The sequence below is a fragment of the Nansenia antarctica genome, assembly GCF_963989245.1.
Source record: "Nansenia antarctica genome assembly, chromosome: 3".
Taxonomy (NCBI): Eukaryota; Metazoa; Chordata; class Actinopteri; order Argentiniformes; family Microstomatidae; genus Nansenia; species Nansenia antarctica.
The window spans coordinates 31,270,003-31,297,631 of record NC_137688.1 but is presented as its reverse complement, the minus strand read 5'-3'; the positions used below and the strand labels follow the sequence as shown (position 1 = coordinate 31,297,631).

The 27,629-nt window shown below is 46.1% G+C and overlaps 1 protein-coding gene across 1 annotated transcript in view; it reads left to right on the top strand.

Moving 5' to 3' along the window:
• eprs1 (glutamyl-prolyl-tRNA synthetase 1) overlaps positions 1-26,718 on the top strand; it is a 51,484-nt gene extending 24,766 nt beyond the window's left edge. Inside the window, exons 16-35 of the mRNA XM_080526650.1 lie at positions 1,322-1,434; positions 3,464-3,569; positions 3,742-3,936; positions 4,578-4,751; positions 5,102-5,335; positions 9,258-9,506; positions 9,592-9,840; positions 10,021-10,286; positions 11,420-11,471; positions 12,101-12,310; positions 12,730-12,802; positions 15,642-15,721; positions 15,947-16,048; positions 19,924-20,079; positions 20,729-20,926; positions 21,601-21,774; positions 22,015-22,175; positions 23,062-23,140; positions 25,578-25,642; positions 25,865-26,718. Coding sequence (XP_080382776.1) covers positions 1,322-1,434; positions 3,464-3,569; positions 3,742-3,936; positions 4,578-4,751; positions 5,102-5,335; positions 9,258-9,506; positions 9,592-9,840; positions 10,021-10,286; positions 11,420-11,471; positions 12,101-12,310; positions 12,730-12,802; positions 15,642-15,721; positions 15,947-16,048; positions 19,924-20,079; positions 20,729-20,926; positions 21,601-21,774; positions 22,015-22,175; positions 23,062-23,140; positions 25,578-25,642; positions 25,865-26,015 — 3,087 coding nt within the window. The 3' untranslated portion in view covers positions 26,016-26,718. The remainder of the gene's footprint in view (positions 1-1,321; positions 1,435-3,463; positions 3,570-3,741; positions 3,937-4,577; positions 4,752-5,101; positions 5,336-9,257; positions 9,507-9,591; positions 9,841-10,020; positions 10,287-11,419; positions 11,472-12,100; positions 12,311-12,729; positions 12,803-15,641; positions 15,722-15,946; positions 16,049-19,923; positions 20,080-20,728; positions 20,927-21,600; positions 21,775-22,014; positions 22,176-23,061; positions 23,141-25,577; positions 25,643-25,864) is intronic.
• Positions 26,719-27,629: the final 911 nt, after the last annotated feature.

The following is a 27,629-nucleotide window of genomic DNA, read 5'->3' as shown; positions in this document are numbered from 1 at the left end:
ATCTGCGCGAACCGTGTGGCCACATTTTAAGCCGTCAGCCAGCCCGCTACGACCACGGGAAGTCATGTTAAAAGTGAAGTTACTTCTGTTAAACTGGCGCTAAGCTAACATCGCTAATCGCTAACTCCCTCCTGGGCCTTAAAGAGACAAGCGCCCTTTTCTCATCTCAAGCTTCATTAGCTTCATTAGCTCACCACATCTACAGATTTGGTCCCACACACTCCAGATTTGAACCCAAGGTTACAACCAGGGTTAACTACCCAGGGTAGAAAGTAGAAAGCTCTCAGACCTTCAGAACCCATTGAAAGTAGTGGAGGTACTCCAGAAGTCCAAATGCATCTCTAATCCTAGGAAACCCTAGGAAGCAAGTTGCCTAATGGCATGAAAATGCAACATGTTGTACTTGAGTGTGGCAGAGAGGTGGGACCCCCGGGGATGGTGGTGTGCTAACAGCTAGCCGCCGCAGAGGCACCGTGCTGGGCTGGCCACCTCCACATGTCACCACCCCGGGCAGCATGGGGCTGGGGACTGGTCATCTGGATGTGGGGTAGTTTAATACCCCTAGATGTGGAGTTGTCTGGCCACCGTGTGTGACTGATGTAGCCTGACCCAGCAGCAGGGAGGTGGGCAGCATGGAGACAGACCTCTGCATGGCCTGGCTGGGCTGCTAGCTGACAGACCTAGCCCTAAAGCCTGGCTGGGCTGCTAGCTGCTAGCTGACAGGCATGACATGGATGAATGAATGAACATGCTGCTAACCAGGAGAACTTGACACAGCTAGTTACCATAATACAATGCCATCAACTCTGCGTCTAGTAGGGCTGTAGGCAATGTGTGATTTTGGTGCAAAAATTGCAAAATCACTAATAAAAATGTGTTATAATTACATTTTTCACTGTGCTCCTAAATTTCTTTGTGTGCCCCTAACATTTTTCATTTAGGAGCACATGTGCTCCTAGTGAAAAAGGTTAGCGTAGAGCCCTGCAAGGTACAGTACATCAACCACCAGAGCAAGGTACAGTACATCAACCACCAGAGCAAGGTACAGTACATCAACCACCAGAGCAAGGTACAGTACATCAACCACCAGAGCAAGGTGGGGGGGGGGGGGGGGGGTGGGGGTGTGTGGGGGTGGGGGTGGGGGTGGGGGGGGGGGGGTGTGTGTGTGCACGCGCGCGTCTGTCTGTCTGTCTGTCTATCTGTGTGTGTGTGTGTGTGTGTGTGTGTGTGTGTGTGTGTTCATGGCTTATATTCAGTTCACTCGCTGAGCTTTTGCAGGTACTAATGAATTACACTCCCCCCCCCTCTCTCTCTCGTCCAGGTGGAGGAGAGGATGCTGGGAGATCCGTGTCTGAAGGACCTGAAGAAGGGTGACATCATTCAGCTACAGAGGCGGGGCTTCTACATCTGCGACCAGCCCTACGAGCCAATCAGGTGCAGTCACCTTTAACCTCATCTTTAACCCTGTGACCATCCTCATCCCCCCAGTCCCTAATACTCTCCCCTTACGCTTTAGTGTAAGAGAGTAACATTCTTAGGCTTCGGTTCGTGACATTGCTGCACAAGACAATAAGGCAATAGGCATAATTCAATATAAAAAAGTGACAATAGTACAGGACATCAGTAAGTAAGTAAGTGAAGCTTTATTTATATAGCACCTTTCATACAAGAAACGCAGCTCAAACTGCTTTACAACAGGGATAAAAACATAAAGTGAATATAAAAACATATACAAGCATAAAATGAATATAGAAGCAGGGGAAGTAGATGAAACAGTAAAAAGAAGGTAAAGATAAAATACAATAAAAGAAGAGAAACAAATGTAAGAAATAAATAGCTAAAACATTTAATAACACAGTCTTAAGCCCCCCACAAGTGAGGTTCTATCACTTAACCCACTAAACCCACATTTAGGTTCCACTGCCTTATTAAAATGCTTAAGGACTTTGTACCACTGAGTCCCTTGACTTGGAAATATTTAGTGTTATATTTATATAGTATAACACAGTGTTTTGTGTGTGGTGTTTTAACGTGTGTGTGTGTGTGGTGTTTTAACGTGTGTGTGTGTGTGTGTGTGGTATTTTAACGTGTGTGTGGTGTGTGGTGTTTTAACGTCTGTGTGTGTGGTGTTTTAACGTGTGTGTGTGTGGTGTGTGGTGTTTTAACGTGTGTGTGGTGTTTTAACATGTGTGTGTGTGTGTGTGTTGTTTTAACGTGTGTGTGTTTTTTTGTGTGTTTTTTAAAAGTATTTTTATTCAAAAGTTACACAATACAATATGATTAAACATGTTGATTATCAATTTTTTACATATTTCTGCCCACCCCGCCACCCAACCCCAAACATTTCCTGCAGGGCCCTAAAGTCACATTAGCATAGTAATAACATTAAAAAAAGAAAAAGAAAATAGATTAAAATACATTTTCACACTGGACAATAATAATGCCGTTGTAACACAGCTGCAACCAAGTATCTACCAAGACAGTACATACAGGATGTAGATCTACAGAGACAGGCCGTCGCAACATTACATAGACCAACACTAGAGAGGTGACAGGTCAGAAGCCTGCATCCCTCAGGTTGGAACTTCAGGGAGAGTCTTAAGACCATCAAAATATGCCAACACAGAGCCCCATGTAGAATACAATTTCCTTGTGGAACCTCTAATTGTGTATTTAATTTTTTCTAATTTAAGATATAGCATTAGGTCTCTCAGCCACGCTGAGACTGTGGGCGGTTTCGGTGATTTCCAATCAAGCAGTATTCTCCTCCGAGCCAATAGGGAAGCAAAAGACATGCTATTCTTTTGGATGTTAGTCAGTCGATCGCTCTCTGAAACCCCGAAGATGGCAGTCAAGGCATTCGGTCGTACATCAATACCCAATGCCTCGGACATAATTTTAAAGAAATTTGACCAATATCCAGTCAGTTGAGGACAGGTCCAAAACATATGGGTAAGGTCTGCTGGGGCATTGTGACATCGATCACAAGTATCGTTGAGCTCAGGAAATATTTTGGATGTTTACTAAAATGGACACGATGAAGAACTTTAAATTGTATAAGTCCAAGCCGGGCACAAGAGGTGCTCCTATTCACTCTGTCTAATGCATTGTTCCATGTTTCATCCGCTATTTGTTGACCAAGTTCTTCCTCCATTGTAATCCTCCAACTGGCTAGCATTGGTGGTGGATGCTGCTGCCATTGATGCTAGCTTGCTGCTCAGGCTAGATTTAGTTTTTGTCACTGTATCTGGTTGTTTTCCTTTATAGCTCGGCATTTCTTGTTTGAAACTGAACTATATCTTTATGCCCACAATTTGGGAGTGCTTCGTAAGAGATTAGCTACATGTACAAGTTAGAATATTAGTGAAATGTCGGGAGCTCCTCTTTTAACCGTCCTTCTTCTACATGACCAAACCGGAAGCTCGTGTATGTTGTTTTAACGTGTGTGTGTGTGTGTGTTCAGTCCTCACAGCTGTAAGGAGAGTCCCTGTGTGCTGCTGTACATCCCTGACGGACACACCAAGGAGATGCCCACCGCAGGCTCCAAGGACAAGAGCAAGGCTGCCATGGTGTGTGTGTGTGTGTGTGTGTGTGTGTGAGACTGTGTGTGTGTGTGAGACTGTGAGTGTGTGAGTGTGTGTGTGTGTGAGACTGTGTCCATGCACGTTCGTGCGTCTGTGTCTCTCTCTCCACCTCTAGCATTCACACCTACCCCCCCTCTCCCCCTTTCTCTCCTCTCAGCCCTCCGCCCCCACCAAGTCTAAATCCGCCCCTGCCCCCGCCGCCCCCTCCTCCTCCCCCCCCGCCGCCTCCCCCCCTGCAGGGGGCGTGTTCTCCAGCATCGTGGCCCAGGGGGAGGCGGTCCGCCTGCTGAAGACGGCCAAGGCCGGCAAGGAGGAGGTGGACCAGGCCGTGAAGACGCTGCTCGCCCTCAAGGTATGCCCCGACCAGACGCACGCCGCCCTGGCCTTCCTAAAAGGGCGGGAAAAAGAAAAAGTATTTGGGGGGTTGTTTTTGTGTGTAGACACTATAGTCGACGGTATTGGTGGTTAGCAGGTAGCTAGCTAGCATGTGAGCTGGTGACTGGAGGGGGTTGCTGCCATCGCGTCTTAAGGTGCCTAACGCTGCCCGTTGTGCCCCTGAGCAAGGCACTTCTCCCCCCTAATTGCTCCAGGGGGCGCTGACCCTGTGCCTAGAGCAGAAAAAATACATTTCGTTGTAGTCAATGACAAAAAGGTTGAATCTAATCTAAGCCTCTCTCTCTCTCTCTCCCTCTCTCTGTCTCTCTCTCTGTCTCTCTCTCTGTGTCTCTCTGTGTCTCTGTCTCCCCCTCCCTCCCTCTCCCCTCCCCCCTCCCTCTCCCCTCCCTCCCTCTCCCCTCCCTCCCTCTCCCCTCCCTCCCTCTCCCCTCCCTCCCTCTCCCCTCCCTCCCTCCCTCCCCCCTCCCTCCCTCTCCCCTCCCCTCCCCCCTCCCCCCTCCCTCCCTCTCCCCTCCCCCCTCCCTCCCTCTCCCCTCCCCTCCCCCCTCCCTCCCTCTCCCCTCCCTCTCCCCTCCCTCCCTCTCCCTCTCTGTGTAGGCCCAGTTCAAGCAACAGACTGGACAGGACTACAAACCAGGCATGGCTCCTCCTCCCAGCTCCGCCCCTGTTCAGGCCCCTCCTCCCTCCACTGACTCCGCCTCCTGCCCGTTTACCCTCGTGGCCCAGCAGGGGGAGCTAGTGAGGAAGCTGAAGTCAGAGAAGGCTCCCAAGGTTTGAGTCTTGAGTTTCTGCCACGGTTTGGCTTTTTGGGACTAAAGGAACACTGGTGAACATTCTGATGAACATCAGAACTCTATTAATTTGAGATTGTTTTCTCTCTCTGTCTCTCACTCTGACCCTCTCTCTCTCTCTCTCTCCCTCTCTCTCCCTCCCATCCCCCCCTTTCTCTCTCCCCTCTTTTCATCCCTACCTCTCCCTCTCTCTCTCCCCCCCCTCTCCCTCTCTCTCTCCCCCCCCTCTCCCTCTCTCTCTCCCCTCCCCCTCTCCCCCCCCCCCCCTCCCTCCCTCTCCCCCCCCCCCTCTCTCTCCCCCCCCCCCCTCTCTCTCCCTCCCTCCTCCAGGACCAGGTGGATGCTGCAGTGAAGCAGCTTCTGGCTTACAAAGCAGAGTTCAAACAGCTGACAGGCCAAGAGTACAAACCCGGGATGGCCCCCCCCACCCCCGCCCCAGCCCCTGAACCAGCCAAGACCGCCTCTTCCTCCTCCTCCTCCTCCTCCTCTTCCTCAGGCCTGTATGAGCGCGTGACTCAGCAGGGAGACATGGTGCGGAAGCTGAAGACAGAGAAGGCTCCTAAGGTGAGGAGGGAGGTCATTATATATAAACATACTATACGTGTATATATACATTATATATAAACACACTATATATATACTATATATATACATTATATATAAACATACTATATATATATACATTATATATAAACATACTATATATATATAAACATACTATATATATTCATTATATATAAACATACTATATATATACACTATATATACCGTATTTTCCGCACTATAAGGCGCACTTAAAAGTAAAAAAAAACACAAAAAAATGACAGTGCGCCTTATAATCCGGTGCGCCTTATATATGGATCAAAATGTAAAAATTACATGACCAATATTTTTTTTTTAATAATAATAAAATGTTTCAGTACGACTGGTAAACTACAAAGCCGCACCGCTTGCAGCATTACGGTAATCAGTAAACGACGGCCGCCATCTTGGAATCTCCGCGAATGCTATGCTATTGTTATGCTATCATGTGCTCTGAATGGATGCCGTACTCACCCAACTGTTCAATTCGGACACTCACACCGCTTGCAGCATTACGGTAATCAGTAAACACCGGTGTTGTGCTTACTCACAGTCCCACACCACAAGACCCCAAGTAAAGAAGACTAAACAGAGTTTCCGAGGGAACAAAGTGAGATTCTTGGTGCTTTCAACTTGAAGTTTTAAAGTACCCACTCGATATAATAAACAACAGTTTAACGATCACTAAACACTTATCATTTGTGTATTGGATTCATTATTCTCGTTTGCCGGAGGCTACCGGTAAGGGAGGGTTGATTTGTAAACATACTTTCGTTTTAGCTCGTGTTCAAAAGCAAGAACTGTGTGTTCATCTAGTTATGTGTAGTTATGTGTTTTTAGCATGTCGATGTTCTCCCAGTATGTTGTCATGTTATTAAAATACAGTTTAGACCTTCGTAGCGATGTGTTTTGTTAGCTGTTAGCCGCTAGCAGCGTTTGTTGTGGTTTGGTCAGATTCACTTTTCTCCCATTCAGTGTTTGAGATGAACCAACATTCAAATACGCCTGTCGTGTTCAATCTTTCTCTGATTTGAATGTATGACACATCATTTGAAAGCTTACAATCTGTAGTTTAAGCATGTGTAAAAACTGAAAAAGTACGTTGCACATTTCACCAGGAGCTGTCACATATTGGTTGTTTGTTATAATTGTATAGCCTATTGGTTGTTTTCTGGTGTTGTTTTGCTCTGTTTGTAGTCTACTTGATGTATTTTTATCAGCTGTTAAATCACCACAGCAGTTAATCCACTAATAGAGATAATAGCAGATTGAAAATGCTTGTAGCGAACTACTCTATATCTCGTGGTTGCAGCTATTGCGAATTGCTATTCACGCGAGTCAGCTGTGAATCACCGCAGGTCCTTGACGCTTGTTGCAAAAATGGATGACGAACGGCTGATACTTGAGGTGGAAAAATATATATTTTTGACAGTGGAGCAGGTAGAACGTTGATGGTGACAACGCTCAGGTGGAGCTTGGACAACGGGAAGTTGACACAACACCGATGGAGAGGTGACGCAACGCAGTAGGTGGAGCTTGGGCGTAACGCAACCCCAGTCAAACGTTTGACTGCAGTATCTATTCTATGCGCCTTATAATCCGGTGCGCCTTATAATCCGGTGCGCCTTGTGTATGAAAAAAATTCTAAAATAGGCCATTCATTGAAGGTGCGCCTTATAATCCGGTGCGCCTTATAGTGCGGAAAATACGGTATATACATTATATATATAAATACTATATATATACATTATACATATAAACATACTATATCAGTGGTGCAAACTTGTCACCTTTAGGTGAAATTCGCTGTTTTTACCTCAAAATAGGTGACCTATGTGAAAAAAAATATTTGGGGAGGGGGGGGGGGTCTACATCTCATCTCATCCAAGTCACATGATGCCCAAGCTAACATCTTCCTGTCTGCTAAACTCTGCTGCAGTTGAAATAAAACGTCTTAAAAAGTTCTTAAGATGGAAGTAGAAACATAAGAAGTAATCAAATAAAATAACATAGAAGTTATTTCTATGTTGCGATAACTTCTCAACAGGAATTTACAGGGTTCGTTCAAACTATCGTAATTCTTGAACTATATGTGCAATCGAAAGAAATCCAACAGTTTCTGAAAGCACAGAAGTTGCACTCTCTAGCCATTTAGGGTTATTACGGTAGTTCACCAAAAAAACAAATGCACTGACCTCAAAGTGTCATGGAGTGATTTGAAGAGAAGCAGTATTTTATCGGTGTTCTATACTTTAGTGAGTTTCTGTACATATATGTTTGTGATTGTGAAATGTCACAAAGACCATCTAGGCTAGGGTAACCAATCCACCTAAAAGTTTCATCGAGGACGACGATATAAGTGACGAAGGACTGATTTCTTCTTCTGAACCAGGGTATGGAGGTTAGTTCTAGCGAATTTACCTGATAGAACATCGACATGCTAGAAACACATAACTACACATAATTAGATGATCATTATAAGTATTTAGTGATTGTTAAACTGTTGTTTATTATATAGAGTGGGTACTTTACAACTTTACTTTACTTTACAACGTTTCGTGTTATGAAAAAAACGAGTCGGCGAGTGGTTTGCCCTAGGCTGCGTTCGTAAATTCGCTCTGGAAATCTGATCAGCAGTCATGGAATGCCTCTTGTCCAATCAAATTACTTGGTCCCTTTATGACGTTGAGCCCAGTGCGCAGAGCGAATTTACGAACGCTGCCCGAGACTGTCTCGCGTCCCCCTTTACCTCGCTTTTAACCTGCTGCTACACTGCTTCTATAACATCAGGATCAGACACAGGGCGAGACTTTCAAAATAAAAAAATGTAATGGCGTCTGTGTGCTTTAGACTTGCGTAGAATCGATTTTATTTTTATTTAAAAAGTCAGACCGGAAAATGTATTATTGTCGCCAGACCCACTGCGTGGGAATACGACGCGTGCAGATGAGAGACAACATATAAAACAAAACTTATCGCACACTTATTGCTCGTGTGACATTGGTTAAGCTGCGCCCAAAACCCCGATATTTTGCCACGTGAAATGATAAGACAAGAGGCCTAGATATGATAATCGCCGTAGGAGGCGATTCGACTGTAGGCATGTGAAGTTAGAATTTCTTCAAACTTCCAGTGGTAGCAACGGTATGTGTGGTTTAGTAAATATAGTGTGTGTGTGTGTGTGTGTGGACCTCCTGTGAGAGGTGTGTGTGTGCCATATCTCAGTATGTAGGCTATGCAGTGTAAGTGAGTGTGAGTAAGTGTGTGAGTTTATTCTGTTATTTATGCTATTATATCTAATGTGTTGAGAAGCAATGGAAATGAATCAAGAAATTGATAGAGTAGGCTAACTTACATTATCATTGTTCTATATGCAACAGAACAGATCACCCAGCATTGCTAATGAAAATAATCAACGAATGTGAGTCTAATACCAATACTTGCTCAATAGGTCTTAAAATCTATTAAAAGTGGTCTTATAAAGGTCTTAAATGTAACTTGTTGAAACCTGCAGGAACCCGCATAATTATTTTGAGAACAGGTTGCTTACATTAATTATGAGGGTGTTAAGGTCAGGGCCATCGCTACTTACACGCGCATCATTGTTAGACCACTGTTAATGATAGAGCTAACCATCTACGGGCAAAAAAAAAGTGTCACCTTTTTGGACCATCGCCAGTTTGCACCCCTGTATATATACAAATACTATATATATACATTATATATAAACATACTATATATATATATATATATATACTGTATATAGCCATTTAGCTGACACTTTAATCCATTATGACACTGCAGTGAGTGCATACATGTTTCAGTATATATGGTCCCAGCGGGAATCAAACCCACAACCGTAGCGGGAACTGAGCCACTGAGGACCTTCTCCTTCTCCATCCAGGACCAGGTGGATGCTGTTGTGAAGCAGTTGCTGGCCCTGAAGGTGGAGTACAAACAGGCCACAGGTCAGGACTATAAGCCGGGCGCGGCCCCCCCTGCCCAGACCACCCCTGCCCCTGCCTCTGCCCCTGCCTCTGCCCCTGCCCCAGCTCAGACCACCACGGCCCCCACCTCTGCGTCTGGTGTGTACGACCGCGTGTCCCAACAAGGAGAACTCGTGAGGAAACTGAAAACAGACAAGGCTCCCAAGGTGATCTATCCATCTATCTATCTCTCTATCTCTCTATCTATCTCTCTCTCTCTCTAACCCCTCTCCCCCCCCCCCCCCCTCTCAGGACCAGGTAGACGCGGCGGTGAAGCAGCTTCTGTCTCTCAAGGCTGAGTACAAGCAGGAGACCGGCAAGGACTACAAACCTGGACTACAAGCCCCAGCAGCCAGCCCTGCCCCTGCCCCTGCTCCTGCCTCTGCCTCTGCCCCTGCCCCTGCCCCTGCCCCTGCCCCTGCTCAGGGACAGGCGCTGTTCTCTCAGGTCACCCAGCAAGGGGAGCTAGTGAGGAAGCTGAAGTCGGAGAAGGCTCCCAAGGTCAGTGTGAAGAAGTGTTGTAGCCAGCGAGGAGAGTGTGGTGGTGGTGGGGGGGGGGGGCAAGGCAAGTTTATTTGTACAGCACATTTCATACAACAGGAGCAAAAAGAATAGATATCTGAATAAACAGATAAACATTTGAATCCATACCTAACTAACGCTGTCCCCGCTAACAACCAGGACCAGGTAGACGTGGCCGTGAAGACCCTGCTGGCTCTGAAGGCCCAGTACAAGAGCGTGACCGGGCAGGACTACAAACCCGTAGCTGCCGCCGGAGGAGAGGACAAGAACCGCAAGGACCGGGAGAACAAGTCTGAGAAGCAAGGAGGAGGAGGAGGAGGAGGAGGAGGAGGGAAGAAGCAGCCCAAAGGAGACAAGTCTGGCCAGGGGAAGGAGGCGTCAGGAGGGGCGGGAGGAGAGGGAGGGGGACCCAAGAAACAGACACGGTGAGAGGGAGGGAGAGAGGGAGGGAGGGAGAGAAGGTGGGTGGGTGGGAGGGATGGAAGAAGGGAGGGAGGGAGGGAGGGAGGGTGGGTGGTTAGGAGGGAAGGAGGAGAGGGACAGGGACCCAAGAAACAGACACTGTGAGTGGGAGGAGGGAGGAGAGGGAGGGAAGGAGGGAGAGGTGGGAGGAGAGGGAGGGAAGGAGGAGGAGAGGGGCATGGACCCAAGAAACAGACACGGTGAGAGGGAGGAGGGAGGGAGGGAGGGAGGGTGGGTGGTTAGGAGGGAAGGAGGAGAGGGACAGGGACCCAAGAAACAGACACTGTGAGTGGGAGGAGGGAGGAGAGGGAGGGAGAGGTGGGAGGAGAGGGAGGGAGGAGGAGAGGGGCATGGACCCAAGAAACAGACACGGTGAGAGGGAGGAGGGAGGGAGGGAGGGAAGGAAGGAAGGAGGGAGGAGAGGGAGGGAAGGAGGAGGAGAGGGGCATGGATCCAAGAAACAGACACGGTGAGAAGAAGGAAGGAGGGAGGGAGGGAGGGTGGGTGGCGGGAGGGAGGGAGGGTGGGTGGGAGGAAGAGGAGAGGGACAGGGACCCAAGATACAGACACTGAGAGTCGGGAGGGAAGGAGAGGGAAGGAGAGGGAAGGAGAGGAAGGGAGGAAGGGAGGAAGGAGAGGGAGAGGGAAGGAAAGAGAGGTTGACGGAGCTGTAAAGACCCTGCTGGCTCTGAAGGTCCAGCACCAGAGCGTGACCGGGCAGGACTACAAACCCGTAGCCCAGCTGACAAGAACCACAACAAGAACCAGTCTGCGAAACAAGAACCAGTCTGCGAAACAAGAACCAGTCTGCGAAACAAGGAGGAGGAGGGAAGAAGCAGCCCAGGTGTAGAGAGAGAGAGAGAGAGAGAGAGACCGAGAGAGAGAGAGACCGAGAGAGAGACTGAGAGAGACCGAGAGAGAGAGAGAGAGACCGAGAGAGAGAGTGAGAGTGAGGGAGAGAGAGAGAGAGAGAGAGAGAGACACAGAGAGAGAGAGACCGAGAGTGAGAGTGAGAGTGAGAGTGAGAGAGAGAGATTACCTTTTGAGTGACTCTTTGTTCAGCTCAGACTAACTTGTCCTTCTTCTCTTGTGGCAGATTGGGACTGGAGGCTAAGAAGGAGGAGAACCTGTCAGACTGGTACTCTCAGGTGAGTGTGTCAGGGTGGTGAGTGTGTCAGGTGTGTCAGGTTGGTGAGTGTCAGGTGTGTCAGGTTGGTGAGTGTGTCAGGTTGGTGAGTGTCAGGTGTGTCAGGTTGGTGAGTGTGTCAGGTGTGTCAGGTTGGTGAGTGTGTCAGGTTGGTGACGATCCATTCATCTTAGCCTCTCTTATCATAATAATAATAAGCTTTATTTTTACATCACTTTTCATACATAAGAATGCAGCTCAACGTGCTGAACAATACCGCGCAAAAGAACAGAATAAAAAACGAAAAACAACTAATAATAATAATAATAATAATAACTTGAATTTATATAGCGCCTTTCAGGGTACCCAAGGTTGCTTAAGCATCCAAGACATCAGCAACAGTGGGTTAGGTGGCACCCTAACCCCCTCACCTCTGATCCCTGCCCCCCCCCCCCCCCCCCCCCCAGGTGATCACCAAGGCAGAGATGATAGAGTACTATGATGTGTGTCCCCCCCAGGTGATCACCAAGGCAGAGATGATAGAGTACTATGATGTGTGTGTGTGTGTGTGTGTGTGTGTCCCTCAGGTGATCACCAAGGCAGAGATGATAGAGTACTATGATGTGTGTGTGTGTATGTGTGTGTCCCCAGGTGATCATCAAGGCAGAGATGATAGAGTACTATGATGTGAGCGGCTGCTACGTGCTGCGGCCCTGGTCTTTTGCCATCTGGGAGGCCATCAAGGAGTTCTTCGACAAGGAGATCAAGAAGCTGGGCGTGGAGAACTGCTACTTCCCCATGTTCGTCTCCCAGGCCGCACTGGAGAAGGAGAAGTCACACATAGCGGACTTCGCCCCCGAGGTAAAGAGACGGACGGACGGACGCCTTTGTCCTTTGAGATCAGAAGAAACAGCCTGCATCATGTGTCTGTTAGGCCTGTGGAACAATTCCACATTTTGCTGTACAATTAATTGTCTCCGAAATAATTGCGATTAACGATAGAATTGCTTCACGGTTATGTGACCCAGATAATGTAATAACACAGCAACCTTAAACAATGCTTCTTTATTATTTTTGGACATAAAATGTAAAAATACAGAACATGTATCTATCAGCTGTCTAGCTAACGCCATGTTCTTTGTTGTTAGCCAGTTAGCTACCTAGCGTGTTGGAGCACAGCACAGTCAAGATTGCCAATTATTTCATAATTGTTACAGGCCTAGTGTCTGTGTCAGGGTTTATCTAAGAGTGTGTGTGTGTGTGTGTGTGTGTGTGTGTAGGTTGCCTGGGTCACACGGTCAGGGAACACGGAGCTGGCTGAGCCCATCGCTGTCAGACCCACCAGCGAGACAGGTCAGCATCACACACACACACACACACACACACACACATTTTAAATGCTTTATTTATGTCCACATACCGGTACATGTACAATTCTAAAGGACATAAATACTAACAGTGCATTTTGATATCATGGAAACAATCTGTTACAATAGTGCTGAGCCAACAACCAGTTCTGCCACACACAGGATGTTATTCACACCAGATGATACCAGTGGGTTGACAGATCCAGTATCAATACTGTAAAACAGACAGTATCCAGCTCATGGGTACAGGAAGCACCGCCTTCTCCATATTGAGCGGCTACCAATAACAGCGGATACTGAGCAATATTCTGCTAACTGTTTGGCCCTTCTCTTAGGTAGACCAGCCATTTGAAGGCCTCTAACAACAGACTTATGAACATGGCCCAGGCTGCCAAATATGAAAACTAAAAGTTGACATCTGTAACCCAGTTGTGATATGGCCTGCTCCAGCTGTTGGTATTTCAAGATTTTGGTTAAAAAGGCTTCCTCTAGGCCAGGGGTCGGCAATAGGCGGCCCGTGGGCCATTGCTGGCCCGTCACCAATAATATTTGGCCCAGCAGATTATTTTGAGAATCCATTATTTATTTATTTTTTACAATATCGGACCGACAGTCCCACACCACGCCTATAATGTCCGAATAGAGAATCGACCTCCACCTGAATAATGCGTATTGTACTTTTATTCATGTTGAGAGTGAATGACACAGGGACAGACAATCAGGCAGCGAAGCGCACTGACGCTGAACCCCTCAGAGTGAATCATAAGTAGGTGGACAAGGCGTGGTGCTGAAATAGCGTGTGTGGTTTGAAAAAAATAACATCAGCTCATTAAATCATTCAAACGTAATGTTTACGTATGTGACTGCAACACACATATGAACAGTAACAAAGCAAATTCTGTTTAATTTTCTGAAAAACATTGACAACAAAATCGGCGCAAAAGTGGTGGTAGGCCTATGCTCCTGAAACGACAGAGCAAACGCGCTATTAGGGATAATAAGTACAATGAGCCATAAGCCATTCATTCAAAATATACAAAATACAATTAGGTTATTAAATACAATAACGACAGGCTTGGTACTCACGTAATGTGAAAAGTGGCATCTCTCATCGGTCAGTATTTGCTTGATATCTGGTGATATTGACGTCACTTTAATCCGCGGTTGTTTTGAAAACTAATAATATTCTTGATTTGATTATTGATAATAGTGATAACTTGAGTGTTTTCAAAGGGACATTTAGGCAGGTTTGTAATAACGGACACTGTATTTCAAATTAATTAGAGAGAGTCTCAACTATCGCAACTCTATAGTTTATGCACCGCCGCAACCTTCTTTCTACGATACAACGATCTCCTGTAAGGGGTTCAGAGCTGTCTGGAGTTCCTCCTGGATTGACACAAAACTTTACTGAGGAGATTTCTGGACTAATTTGACAGTCCCACTATGCTTTCATACTCAGTGATGACTAATTAATAAGACCATTATGATAACGACATGGATCCATGTTGAGATGTCTGCGAGACATGCAGAGATTGTTTGTTATTTGAAGGGTATACCGCCATCCGCAGGCAGTTTATTTTTATTTTTTATGCATCAATCGATTCCTCTCATGCGTCTTTATCACATTCATTGACGAAAAGGACGACTCGCATGTATAGAAAGGGAACATTGTGAGCACGGAAAATGTGAGTCTCACAACGGCTTTGCATTGATGAAACGTAGGATGAACGTATAGTTCGCTGTCCATTCCTCTTTAAATGCCCTGTTTTCACCGTCAACTTTCCTCTTTAGACCTTTGGAGAGTGACATGATGTTTCTCTTGCTAGCAGGTTAAATGTTTAGCTAACTTCACCCGACACGCAAACAACCAATCCAATAATAATGTGACCTTGTCTGGGAGGAGGGGGGAATAATTATCTGAATAAAACTATGTTAAATAATTATTAGAATACGTTAGGCTGCGATACATCGTCAGTCCACACATTTATTATTCAAAACTATGGAAAAGGGTGAAACTACGTTTCAACGTTGTTGAGAATCACAACACAAACTCGCTAGTCAAGCCTAATACTGCAACGTAATGGATTGGACTACTACCTAGTTAACTATAACACTACTTTACATTGTTAGCAGGCTCACAAAACAAGCTGTGTTAGTTGACTAGCAATGTGTACAAGTATTAGAACGTGTCACATTTTTTTAACAATCAATTACTTAAATTAGCCTTTGATTATGTTCTGGCCCGCCATCCAGTGGCTCAAAAAAAAATTGGCCCGAGGCCGAACCTAATTGCCGACCCCTGCTCTAGGCTATGGTCAAAGGTGCAGCCAACTTCTAGAATAACCACCTCTCTGTGATTTTCTTTGACAATTACAACATCGGGGGTGTTTGCTGAAATATTAGAGAACACTCCTAATGACTCTTCGTCACTACACAAACTGAACATGCTGGGCTTTACAGTGGAGTGCTTGTACAGCGTTGCGGCAGGCCTGAATATGGAAAAGACACCCTCTGAAATCAGATCCACAATTCGATCATGCCTACATATGTAGAGCCCTTTATAAGCATGACAACCATTTAAGATGTGGGGCATGGTTTCAGTTATCTGCTGGTGACTGTGATGTATGCAGTGTGGGCTATGACTGTCAGGAAGCCACACACACACACACACACACACACACAGACACACAGACACAGACAGACACTCACACACACAGACACACTCACACAGATACATACATACACACATACACCCCCCCCCCCCCCCCCCCCCCCAGTTCTTGTGTGTAGTGATGGTCCTCTCATCCTCTCTGTGATTCTAGTGATGTACCCTGCCTATGCCAAGTGGGTCCAGTCCCACAGAGACCTGCCCATCAAACTGAACCAGTGGTGCAACGTGGTGGTGAGTAGTTCTGAAGAACCTTCTACTGACGACCTCCTGTAACCTGCTGACCTGAGAACGCTCTGACTCACCCGTAACTCCACCTCCACTGTTGTTTCTCTTCTTCCCCATCCCCCTCTCTCTCTCTCTCTCTCTCTCTCTCTCCCTCCCTCCCACCGCTCCCTCTCTCTCTCTCTTTCCCCCTCCCTCTCTCTCTCTCTCTTTCCCTCTCCCCCCCCCCCCCAGAGGTGGGAGTTTAAGCACCCCCAGCCGTTCCTGCGGACCAGAGAGTTCCTGTGGCAGGAGGGCCACACCGCCTTCGCCACCAAGGAGGAGGCGCAAGAGGAGGTGAGCTGGTAACCCCAGGATACAGGCCCTCTGTGGCTCCGTTGGTAGAGCATGGAGCTAATTAAGCAATATCACACGAGAGGGAGTGTGTTATGCTGAAGATCAGCACGGCTGTGATTCGGTCGTAGGTACGAGGCCGCAGGCCGAGTACCGAAGACAATCACAGCCGTGCTGATATTCAGTATAACAGCACGACCTCGAGTGTGATATTGCTTTTATACAACAGTTCTACAGCGCGATTTATTAGTTAACAGTAATAAGCGACAACAGATTATGATTTGTTTGTTTATTTAATAATAAAAATAAACAAAAAACAGTTCCGCAACTGAACTTCAAATGGACTGTTGCCTAGTAACCTGAGCACAAACATGTAGTCTAATTAACGGTCATTTAGTAGAACATCTGTGCGGCGGAGTGATACATATAGTTAAAGGTCCCAGTGCTGTTATAATGTATATCAGCACTCATGGAATGCCTCTTGTCCAATCAAATTACTTGGTCGGAACTAACTGTTGTATAACAACGCTTAGGTTGTGGGTTCGATTCCTACTGGGACCATATATACTGACATGTATGCACTCACTGCAATGTAAGTCACTTTGGATAAAAGCGTCAGCTAAATGGAATATGAAATATAATACAATGCTTAAACTACTAAATATAGGTGCTTTTACTCCCCTAAGGTAATGCTACCTAGGCTAATTAATCATTAGTCATTTAATGTGCAATTATTAGTGTTATTATTTATTTATTTATTTATTTATTTTAGTCTTTAAGCAGCTGTCCTCGTCATAAGTCGTTATGGGGTAGTGGTGGCCTTCAGACTAGTGTGTGCTTGTGTGTGCTTGAGTAAGACCTGGGAACACCACCACTAGTGTGCCCTTGAGTAAGACCTGGGAACACCACCACTAGTGTGTCCTTGAGTAAGACCTGGGAACACCACCACTAGTGTGTGTTTGAGTAAGACCTGGGAACACCACCATTAGTGTGTGTTTGAGTAAGACCTGGGAACACCACCACTAGTGTGTGTTTGAGTAAGAGCTGGGAACACCACCACTAGTGTGTCCTTGAGTAAGACCTGGGAACACCACCAGTAGTGTGTGTTTGAGTAAGAGCTGGGAACACCACCACTAGTGTGTCCTTGAGTAAGACCTGGGAACACCACCACTAGTGTGTGCTTGAGTAAGACCTGGGAACACCACCACTAGTGTGTCCTTGAGTAAGACCTGGGAACACCACCACTAGTGTGTCCTTGAGTAAGACCTGGGAACACCACCACTAGTGTGTCCTTGAGTAAGACCTGGGAACACCACCACTAGTGTGTGTTTGAGTAAGACCTGGGAACACCACCACTAGTGCAGGGCTTAAAGTACTCCGGCACAGTGCCGGATTTCCGGCGCGGGAGAATAAAAAATAAAATAAAAAACTGCAATTGCGGCATTGCGCCGACGTGGTGGCGGGGGCGCTGTTTCACACACTTAGCTTTCGTGTTTGCTAGCGAAACAGCTGATAGTTGATGTTGACTGCTCAAGGAGAATACATATTTGAAAGTACAGAATGCCTGAGAGCCTTATATTGCATTATATTACATTAGATTTTGAATGGCCATCTGGTGCCTGAATATTGTTTTTTCCTTTACATATATAATGACATTTCCACCATAAATTGATGGCGAAAGGGCACAAATTGGTGCATATCAATTCACCAGAATGCAAGAAATTAAGTGTTTGATGCTCGTTTAAGGACCCCCAGACAGCCCTGCTTCATGGGTCCCCCCCGATGTCAAACACCACTGGTACCACCTCCGCCTCATTTTGAGCCAGGAAAAACCCTGAGTAGTGACGGGAAGCCTTATGGGACGTGGTGCCAAGAAGGAGAATATAAGTGATAGTGGCTTAATAAGTAATCAGTTTGTTCTTTTAAAGACATGTATATATTTTATTCTGTATTGTTATAGTGATAGTGGCTTAATAAGTGATGCAATCAGTTTGGCCTTTTAAAGACATCTATTTATTTTTATTTTTTATTAAGTATAAAACAGTATTATGAATGAATGGTCTTTATTGTCATTACAGTTTTTCCCAATTGCTAAAACACAAAAGCCAATTCTCTAAACCAAATGACCAGTTCTCTAAACACATTTAATAAAACTAGCTCCCATTTGCCAAAACCATAAACACATTTCACATGAAGACACAATTCACAAAACCCAATCCTCCTTTTCTCATAAATCTAAACACATTTTGTCTTGCTAAAACACAAGTTGCAAAAAACTCTGCTCAAAATGTCAAATTCTCACATTAAAGCTCATGTGATGCAAAATGCTTGCCACAGTCAGCAAAATGTTAACACAATGAACACACCTGGCTTCATTCATTAAACATAACGACTCAACATTTAAGACACTTGTTGCAAATGATTGTGGTGTGTGTGTGTGTGTGTGTGTGTGTGTGTGTATAGTTCCATAAATAAATAAAAAAACATCACACCCTGAACATTGTTTTCAGTGAGTATTGTTGTGTGTAATGGATCCTCTGTAGTGTTTGCATTGAGTTGTGATACAGTACAGTATTGTACATGTTACGGTACATGTGGGAATACGGTAACATTTTTCAAACCTTTATTTACGTAAAACTCGATAGGACAACAGTGCAACAACTTCGCGGCTGAACTTTAGTAAAATTTCGGACATCATATGCCATTTAAAGGGGGGAAATAGATATCTAAAAATGCATGACTATCATGCAAAATCAGCCTTACTGTAATGTAAAATATGTAATGTTAGATATAAGTTAGACAGGGAGCGCAGATTTATTTTTATGCATGACTATCATACATGTGGGAAAACTAGGGTTAGGGTTAGGTGCTAGGGTTACAGTAAGGTTAGGATTAGGGGTAGGGTTTGAGTTTGAGTTTTGAAGAGAGAAGGTGTGGTTTTGCTTATGTAGCTTTAGAAAAGTGTGTTGTGTTTAGAGTTTTGGGAAAATGGAGGAAAGTTTTGTGAAATGTGTTTTAGCAATTGAGAAAAACTGTAATACAGTACAGGTACCATACAACGAAATTTAGGAGGGGGGGCTCCCCTGGTGCTTGGAAAAAGACTAAAAACACGAGGGCCAAGGGTAAAATAAAAAAGGGAAAAGAGCTGGTTTACATAAATAAAGGCTATGTACACTATCTACTATACTACTATACTATACAATAAAACACTGTGCTGTACTCTATGCTATGCTATAAATATCCTAACTTTTCCTATATCTGAACCTTATGTACACAAGGGTTGTCATATTGCACATAGTATTGTTGCACATTCATTTAAAGTATTAATGCATTTTAACATTGAGACATATATTTTGTATTGACTATAAAATAGTATTAATGCATTTAAACATTGAGACAAGAAGCTGTCTTCTGTACCCGCTCTCCCAATATCTCAAACTGTGACCCCCCTCCCCAAGAAAAAGTTTCAGGCACAGGATTTTTTCCCACTTTAAGCCCTGCTAGTGTGTGTTTGAGTAAGACCTGGGAACACCACCACTAGTGTGTGTTTGAGTAAGACCTGGGAACACCACCACTAGTGTGTCCTTGAGTAAGACCTGGGAACACCACCACTAGTGTGCCCTTGAATAAGACCTGGGAACACCACCACTAGTGTGTCCTTGAGTAAGACCTGGGAACACCACCACTAGTGTGTCCTTGAGTAAGACCTGGGAACACCACCACTAGTGTGTCCTTGAGTAAGACACTTAGCCCGAAGTTACCTCAGGGAGACTGTCCCTGTCATCTCTAATTGCAACTCGCTTTGGATAAAAGTGTCGGCTAAAGAATGCTAAATGGTCATCTAACTGTCTCTCTGTCTCTCTCTGTCTCTCCTCCAGGTGCTGCAGATCCTGGACCTGTATGCCAGGGTGTATGAGGAGCTGATGGCCATCCCCGTGGTGAAGGGCAGGAAGACGGAGAAGGAGAAGTTTGCTGGAGGAGATTACACCACCACGGTGGAGGCCTTCATCTCTGCCAGCGGGAGAGCTATCCAGGTACTGTACTGTGTGTGTGTGTGTGTGTGTGTGTGTGTGTGTGTGTGTGAGCTATCCAGGTACGAGACAGAGGAATATTATGACTATTACAATACATACGACATACTTTGGTGTTGATATATACTGTAGAGAGAGGGGAAGCAAAGCCATATGTTCCACATCACTACAGTGGTGTTTAATCACAGACATGTTATTACATACAGCAACCGTGATTTATTCTTATGGGAAATCAATGCTGCCACTGTAATGTGCATGAATAATATGCTTAGTCTCTGTTTTGCTTCTCTCTCTCTCTCTCCCTCTCTCCTTCTCTCTTCTCCTCTCCCTCCCTCCCTCCTTCTCTCTTCTCCTCTCCCACCCTTCCTCCCTCTCTCTCCCTCCCACCCTTCCTCCAACTCTCCCTCCCACCCTTCCTCCCACTCTCCCTCCCTGCTTCACCTCCCTCCCTCTCTCCCTTCCTCCCTCCCACCCTCCTCTCCCTCCCACCCTCCCTCGCTCTCTCCCTCCTTCTCTCTTCTCCCCTCCCACCCTCCCTCCCTCTCTCTCCCTCCCACCCTCCCTTGCTCTCTCCCTCCCTCCCTCTCTCCCACCCTTCCTCCCACTCTCCCTCCCTGCTCCCCCCCCCCTGTCCCTCCCTCCCCCTCCATAGGGCGCCACCTCCCACCACCTGGGTCAGAACTTCTCCAGGATGTTTGACATCATGTTCGAGGACCCGAGGAAGCCGGGCGAGAAGCAGCTGGCGTACCAGAACTCGTGGGGCCTCACCACCCGGACCATCGGGGTTCTGACCATGGTGCACGGAGACAACATGGGTCTGGTGCTGCCTCCCAGGGTGGCCTGTCTGCAGGTACACACACACGCACACGCACACACACACACACACACACACACACACACACACACACACACACAGACAGACACACAGACGTACACGCACACGCACACACATATACACACACGCGCGCGCGCACACACGCACACGCGCACGCACATGCACACGCACACGCACAGACGTACACACACACACACACACACACACACAGACACACACGCGCATGCACACACACACACACACACACACACACACACAGACGTACACCCACACACACACACAGACACGCGCATGTACACGCACGCACACACAAACATATACACACACATACATACATGCATATGCACGCACATATAATACATACATATGTTACGGTACATGTGGGAAGACGGTACATGTGGGAAAACTAGGGTTAGGGTTAGGGTTAGGTGCTAGGGTGCTAGGGTGCTAGGGTTAAGGTTAGGGTTAGGGTTAGGGTTAGACATGCCAGCATGTACCAAGTCGACGTAGCACCTAACCCTAGTTTTCCCACATGTACCGTATTCCCACATGTACCGTAACACATACATACATATACGCATGCACACACACGCATACATGCATCGCATGCACGTATACATACATGCATACACATTTACACACTTTCTATCTCTCTCTCTCTCCCCCCCCCCCCCCCCGCCCTCCTCCAGGTGGTGATCATCCCGTGTGGCATCACAGCGTCGCTGCCTGAGGCGGAGAGGGAGGTGCTGCTGGCCCAGTGCTCCAGGTACCTGGCCCGGCTGCAGCAGGGGGACATCAGGGTGAAGGCCGACCTCCGGGACAACTACTCCCCCGGCTGGAAGTTCAACCACTGGGAGCTCAAGGTGAGACCCCCACCACCAGACCCCGTCAGCACTCACGGAACGCCTCTCGTCCAATCAAATGACTCGGTCCCTTTATGACATTGAACCCAGTGTGCTCTCCGGCGAAATTACATACGGACGCTCCAATCTTTCCCTCTCTCCCCCTCTCCCCCTCTCTCCCTCTCTCCCTCCCTCCCTCCCTCTTTCTCTCCCTCTCTTCCTCCCTCCCTCTCTCTCTCCCTCCCTCCCTCCCCCACCCAGGGTGTGCCCATCCGTCTGGAGGTGGGGCCTAAGGACCTGAAGCTGGGTCAGTGTGTGGCGGTGAGGAGGGACACGGGGGAGAAGATCACCCTGCCTGAGGGGGAGGCAGAGAAGAGGCTCTCACTGCTGCTAGAGGACATCCAGACCAACCTGTTCAAGAGGTACCACACTCACACACACACACACACACACACACACACACGCATATCCTTGTGAAATGACATGGTGTTTGATCTCACGGGTCCTTGAAATCCTTGAAAGTTTGTGAATTTGTGGAAAAGAAAATCAAGGTCTTAAAAGTTTTTGAAAAAAGACATAGTCATTGAAAGTGCTTGAATTCCCCTCTCTCTCTCTCTCTCTCTCTCTCTCTCTCTCTCTAAAAAAAAGTATATATATATATATATATATATATATATAAAACTCAACTAGTAAATAAGTCTGTATTGCTTAACTTTACACACATTTCACAATATTTTGTTTTGCTGTGCTGTGGTAGAGAAGGCAAGAGACCATCTAGTGTTCACACATTCACGCCTCTATTTTTAATTGTCTGTGAGCGGATAGTTCCTATTATATAAATTCTCATCTAGATCTGTCATGTTGGGTCCTTGAATTTGAGGGAATTGAGTTTTGAAAGTCCTTGAAAGGTGCTTGAATTTGATGTTTCAGAAGGTGTGGGAACCCTGTACTCATCAAATGTAGCTTTTATGTTTATATTTAAATCAGGTGGACACTATTTGGCAGGCGGACATAATCTGTCACGACAGCCCTAAGCAAGGTTGTTATTGTGGCGCCCCCTGCCACGTTCAGTCGATCCGCTAGCACAGTTTTTGATTGAAGGGTGTTCATTGCATTAATCTCCCTTAAATCTCTTCTTTTTTTTTTACCATACTGTTACCGGCCCGTGTGTGTGAGTGAAGAGTAGGCCTACAGGTTTCATGCCACAGATATTGCGTGATGACAGTCAGTCAGTTAGTCAGTTAGTTAGTTAGTTAGTCTGACTGTGTGAGATCAACACAACTGAACACGTGTGTGTCTGTGTGTCAGGGCGTCAGATGACCTGAACACACACATGGTGGCTGCTGACTCCATGGAGCAGTTTCAGAAGGACCTGGAAAAGGGCAAGGTGAGTCACACACACACACGCGCGCGCACACACACACACACACACAGGGCTTAAAGTTCTCCAGCACGGCGCGGGGGAATTTTGAGCAAAAAATAAATAAAAAGATCACATGCTATTTGTTTACATCGTAATCATTTTCAGCAAAGAGACAGTTCCGCCTACCAATGGTATCACATTGCTCAAGCCAACCAACGACTTCTAGCCAATCGGAGGCAGAGTAGTGGGGCGGGACTTAAGAAGTTTGAATGAGTGTAATGTTAGCTTGTAGAGACGTTCGCTTTTAGCAGCCCGCTATCTCGCTAACTTTAGTAAGAGTCTATTAAAATGGAAGCCAAGTTTCTTAAACCTGGCGAAGACACAGCTATACTAGAACGAGGAGTAAGGAATAAATGGCGCTGGGCATGGATAGAGGAGAGTAGTGACGGGAAGCCTTATGGGACGTGGTGCCTCAAACTGAGGGAGCCGGGTGCTTGTTTCTGTACGCCGTGCTCAAAGAAACTCGTCTACGGCAGTATAGTATATATATATAGTATAGTATAGTATATAGTATAGTATAGTAGTGGGAAGAAGGTTATTGCTCGTCATGCCTCAGATCCCGGTCACCAAGCTTCGGTTCGAGCGCTTGCTCATACAACAACCTTGCCGGGAGCGACGGCTACAGGTAGCCTACCACTTCATCTTCAAAGACCGGCCGTGTTTGCGAGCAAAAGATTTGAGTGTGCGCGTTTATAGCTGAACATGATCTGTCTTTCACAATGGCTCAGCCACTCGTCGATTTGTGCAAGAAGCTATCAGAAGACAAAAATGCACTGACAAAGCTGTCCGTTTCCAATCAGCACGCCAGCTATTTAAACACACATGGCCTTTGTCCCGGAATTTAAAAAACGGCTGTGTGAAAAGCTTAAAAAAGCAACGTTTTCAATGAATATCGACGAAGCTACTAATCTTAACATGGCCAAAATCCTCAATGTCCTTGTTCGATTTTTTGATGATGATCTGGCCAAAGTAACAACACAACACAGAGCCAGCAGGAAAGTAAACATCGCCAACTCGTCAGCCCTCATGCAGGAGCTCAAAGATATCCTGGAGTCCAATGGTCTTGACTGGTCACTAGTCATCAGTATTCTACTTGATGTAGATCTATTTATCTATTGTTATAGTGATAGTGGCTTAATAAGTGATGCAATCAGTTTGGCCTTAAGTGATTTAATCAGTTTGTTCTTTTAAAGACATCTAAATATATTGTTTTATTTTGTATTAAATAGTATTAATACATTTTAACATTGAGACATATATTTTGTATTGACTATAAAATAGTATTAATGCATTTAAAGATTGAGACAAGAAGCTGTCTTCTGTACCCGCTCTCCCAATATCTCAAACTGTGACCCCCCCTCCCCAAGAAAAAGTTTCAGGCACAGGATTTTTTCCCACTTTAAGCCCTGCACACATTAAACAATGTATTTGTGGGCGCTTAGTGGCGTAGCACACATCGCAAGGTTCCTGGTTTGATTCCGACCCTCGACATATCCTGCATGTCATCCCTCCTCTCTCTCTCACCCATCCTTCCTGTCATCCCTCCTCTCTCTCACCTATCCTTCCTGTCATCCCTCCTCTCTCACCCATCCTTCCTGTCAATCTCTACTGTCTCTATCCTCCTCTCTCTCTCACCCATCCTTCCTGTCAGTCTCTACTGTCTCTATCCTCCTCTCTCTCACCCATCCTTCCTGTCAATCTCTACTGTCTCTATCCTCCTCTCTCTCACCCATCCTTCCTGTCAATCTCTACTGTCTCTATCCTCCTTTCTCTCTCTCTCACCCATCCTTCCTGTCAATCTCTACTGTCTCTATCCTCCTCTCTCTCTCACCCATCCTTCCTGTCAATCTCTACTGTCTCTATCCTCCTCTCTCTCTCTCTCTCACCCATCCTTCCTGTCAGTCTCTACTGTCTCTATCCTCCTCTCTCTCTCACCCATCCTTCCTGTCAATCTCTACTGTCTCTATCCTCCTCTCTCTCACCCATCCTTCCTGTCAATCTCTACTGTCTCTATCCTCCTCTCTCTCTCTCTCTCTCTCACCCATCCTTCCTGTCAATCTCTACTGTCTCTATCCTCCTCTCTCTCTCTCACCCATCCTTCCTGTCAGTCTCTACTGTCTCTATCCTCCTCTCTCTCACCCATCCTTCCTGTCAATCTCTACTGTCTCTATCCTCCTCTCTCTCACCCATCCTTCCTGTCATTCTCTCCTATCTCTATCCCAATAAAGCAGAAATGCCATAAAAACACATTTAAATGTAAAAATAATAATAATAATAATAATAATAATTGGATGTCTTAATCAGAGAGAGTGCATTGGGAGGTATGGGGAAACTTCCTATCCTACACAAAATGCACATGTCTTAACATAGTGTTTTTCTCTCTCTATTCTATTAACTGCAGATCGTCCAGATCCCGTTCTGTGGAGGCATCGAGTGTGAGGAGTGGATAAAGAAAGTCACTGCCAAGTAAGTCACGCAACAACAAAAAGCTTTCTCAAGACTCAAAACAAAAACTGACATATAGCATGGGCAAAGAGTTGACAGATATAGCATGGTCAAATCCCACCCCGACTGTTGACCTCATTACATCACAGTGAGGGGATGAAACGTATGACGTATGTTCACTCTGAATTGCCCCCCCCCCTCCCCCCCCCCCCCCGTCTTCCTCTCTCTCTCTCCCCTCCCCAGGGAGCAGGACCTGGAGCCTGGAGCGCCCTCTATGGGCGCCAAGAGCCTGTGCATCCCCTTCAAGCCCCTCAAGGCCCTGCAGCCCGGCCAGGTGTGTGTCAGCGGCAAGGAGCCCGCCCAGTACTACACCCTGTTCGGCCGCAGCTACTAAAGACAGAGAAGAAGAAGACTACTGTCCTTCTCCCATTGGTCTCCTCCTCCTCCTCTTCCTCTGCTCTCCTTCTGTGATGTGAAACCTGGACTGGTGAAAGCAGGCAGACGTTGTAGTGGGCATCCGCCATTTTGTTTTCACCGATGTTTTGTGTTTCTAATCAGGGAAGATTGAAGGGGGGGGGGGGGGGGAGAGAGACTCAAGGGCAGAACGCAATGACCTCGTCGCTAGAGTGTGACCAAGGCACTCGATAAAATAACCTCTCTCTCGATAGTCAAATTGAACTCCTTTTCTTTTATACCTTTAAGATATAAAGTTCAGCCCATATTTCTGTGCCCTCCTCGTCCCCACCTCCAATAATCTCAGGACCTTTACAGGTAGAAAGATGACCTAGTAACTCAGGCGAGAGGTAGCGACGTCTTCTGACTAACCTGGGATCACAACCCTGTCATGTAACTGTAGCTGGTGGAGGTGGGTGGGTGTTGCTGGTGTAGATGGGTGGGTGTGGCTGGTGTAGGTGGGTGTGATTGCTGGAGGTTGGAGCCACTTTCGTCCGGAGTACAAACTCATAGGAATACTACATACACAGTACATAACATAACATTATTACATGTATGTAATAACCTGTTGCTGTACTGTTTATTTGAGTCCCTCAAATAAAGGAATTGTAGAACTTGTCTATAATAAAAGGATTCTGAATTTCCATTGTGGTGTTTGTGTTGTTTTTTTGGATAAAGGAAATGTCTGGATTTTCATTCAATGTTTTATAAATCAAGCAACAATTAAGTATTACTATTATTATTATTATTATTAATAATGTACCTGGTCATGTTACAGTAGAGAAACAAAAAACAGTTACCAAAAATGCAAAGTTGCGAAGTAGGCCTATCATCTCATCTCGGAAATCCGAGTTATGGTCCCGTTTTAGTGGACATAATTCTCTTGCCGGAGGATCTCTCTATCTACAATAAAACAAGATGTAGGAGATAAGAAATAGATAAAATAAATACAACACTATAAAACCAGGAATAAAAGAAGACATAGGAGATAAGAAATACAAGTAAAGGTGCAAGTTAAGATAAACACCACTAGATAATGGCTAAAAAAGGGTGTTTTAAGCTTTCTAAGTGTTTTCTTTTAAAGATATCCACATGTCTTGTTTTATTCCTGGTTTTATAGTGTTGTATTTATTTTATCAACATTCCCTGCCACCCTATGTGAACTCTTCCCTGAATGTGGCTCCATGCTGTTGCTGCTGCCTTTGTCAAGGGCTCCATAGCTCAGGGGTTAGAGCACTGGTCTTGTAAACCAGGGGTCGTGAGTTCAAATCTCACTGGGGCCTGTACACCTTTAGAGGCTAGAGAAGCCTAGTGATCGGAAGGTTGCTGGTTCAATCCCTGCCTCAGGAGGAAGCTCCTTGACTATGGCTGTGCTTGGAACTAAACTTTCTTCTCTCTTTACGAGACACTATCCTATCTACACTATCTATAAGAGCTAGGACAGAGACAATTGCATATGTGAAAGGGAAACTACACCCATTACCCCTGAGAAGTTTTGGGGTCTGTCTCCGGTAGTTTTAACCCTTTATCCCATCCTGCCACAAGCCCTAACAGG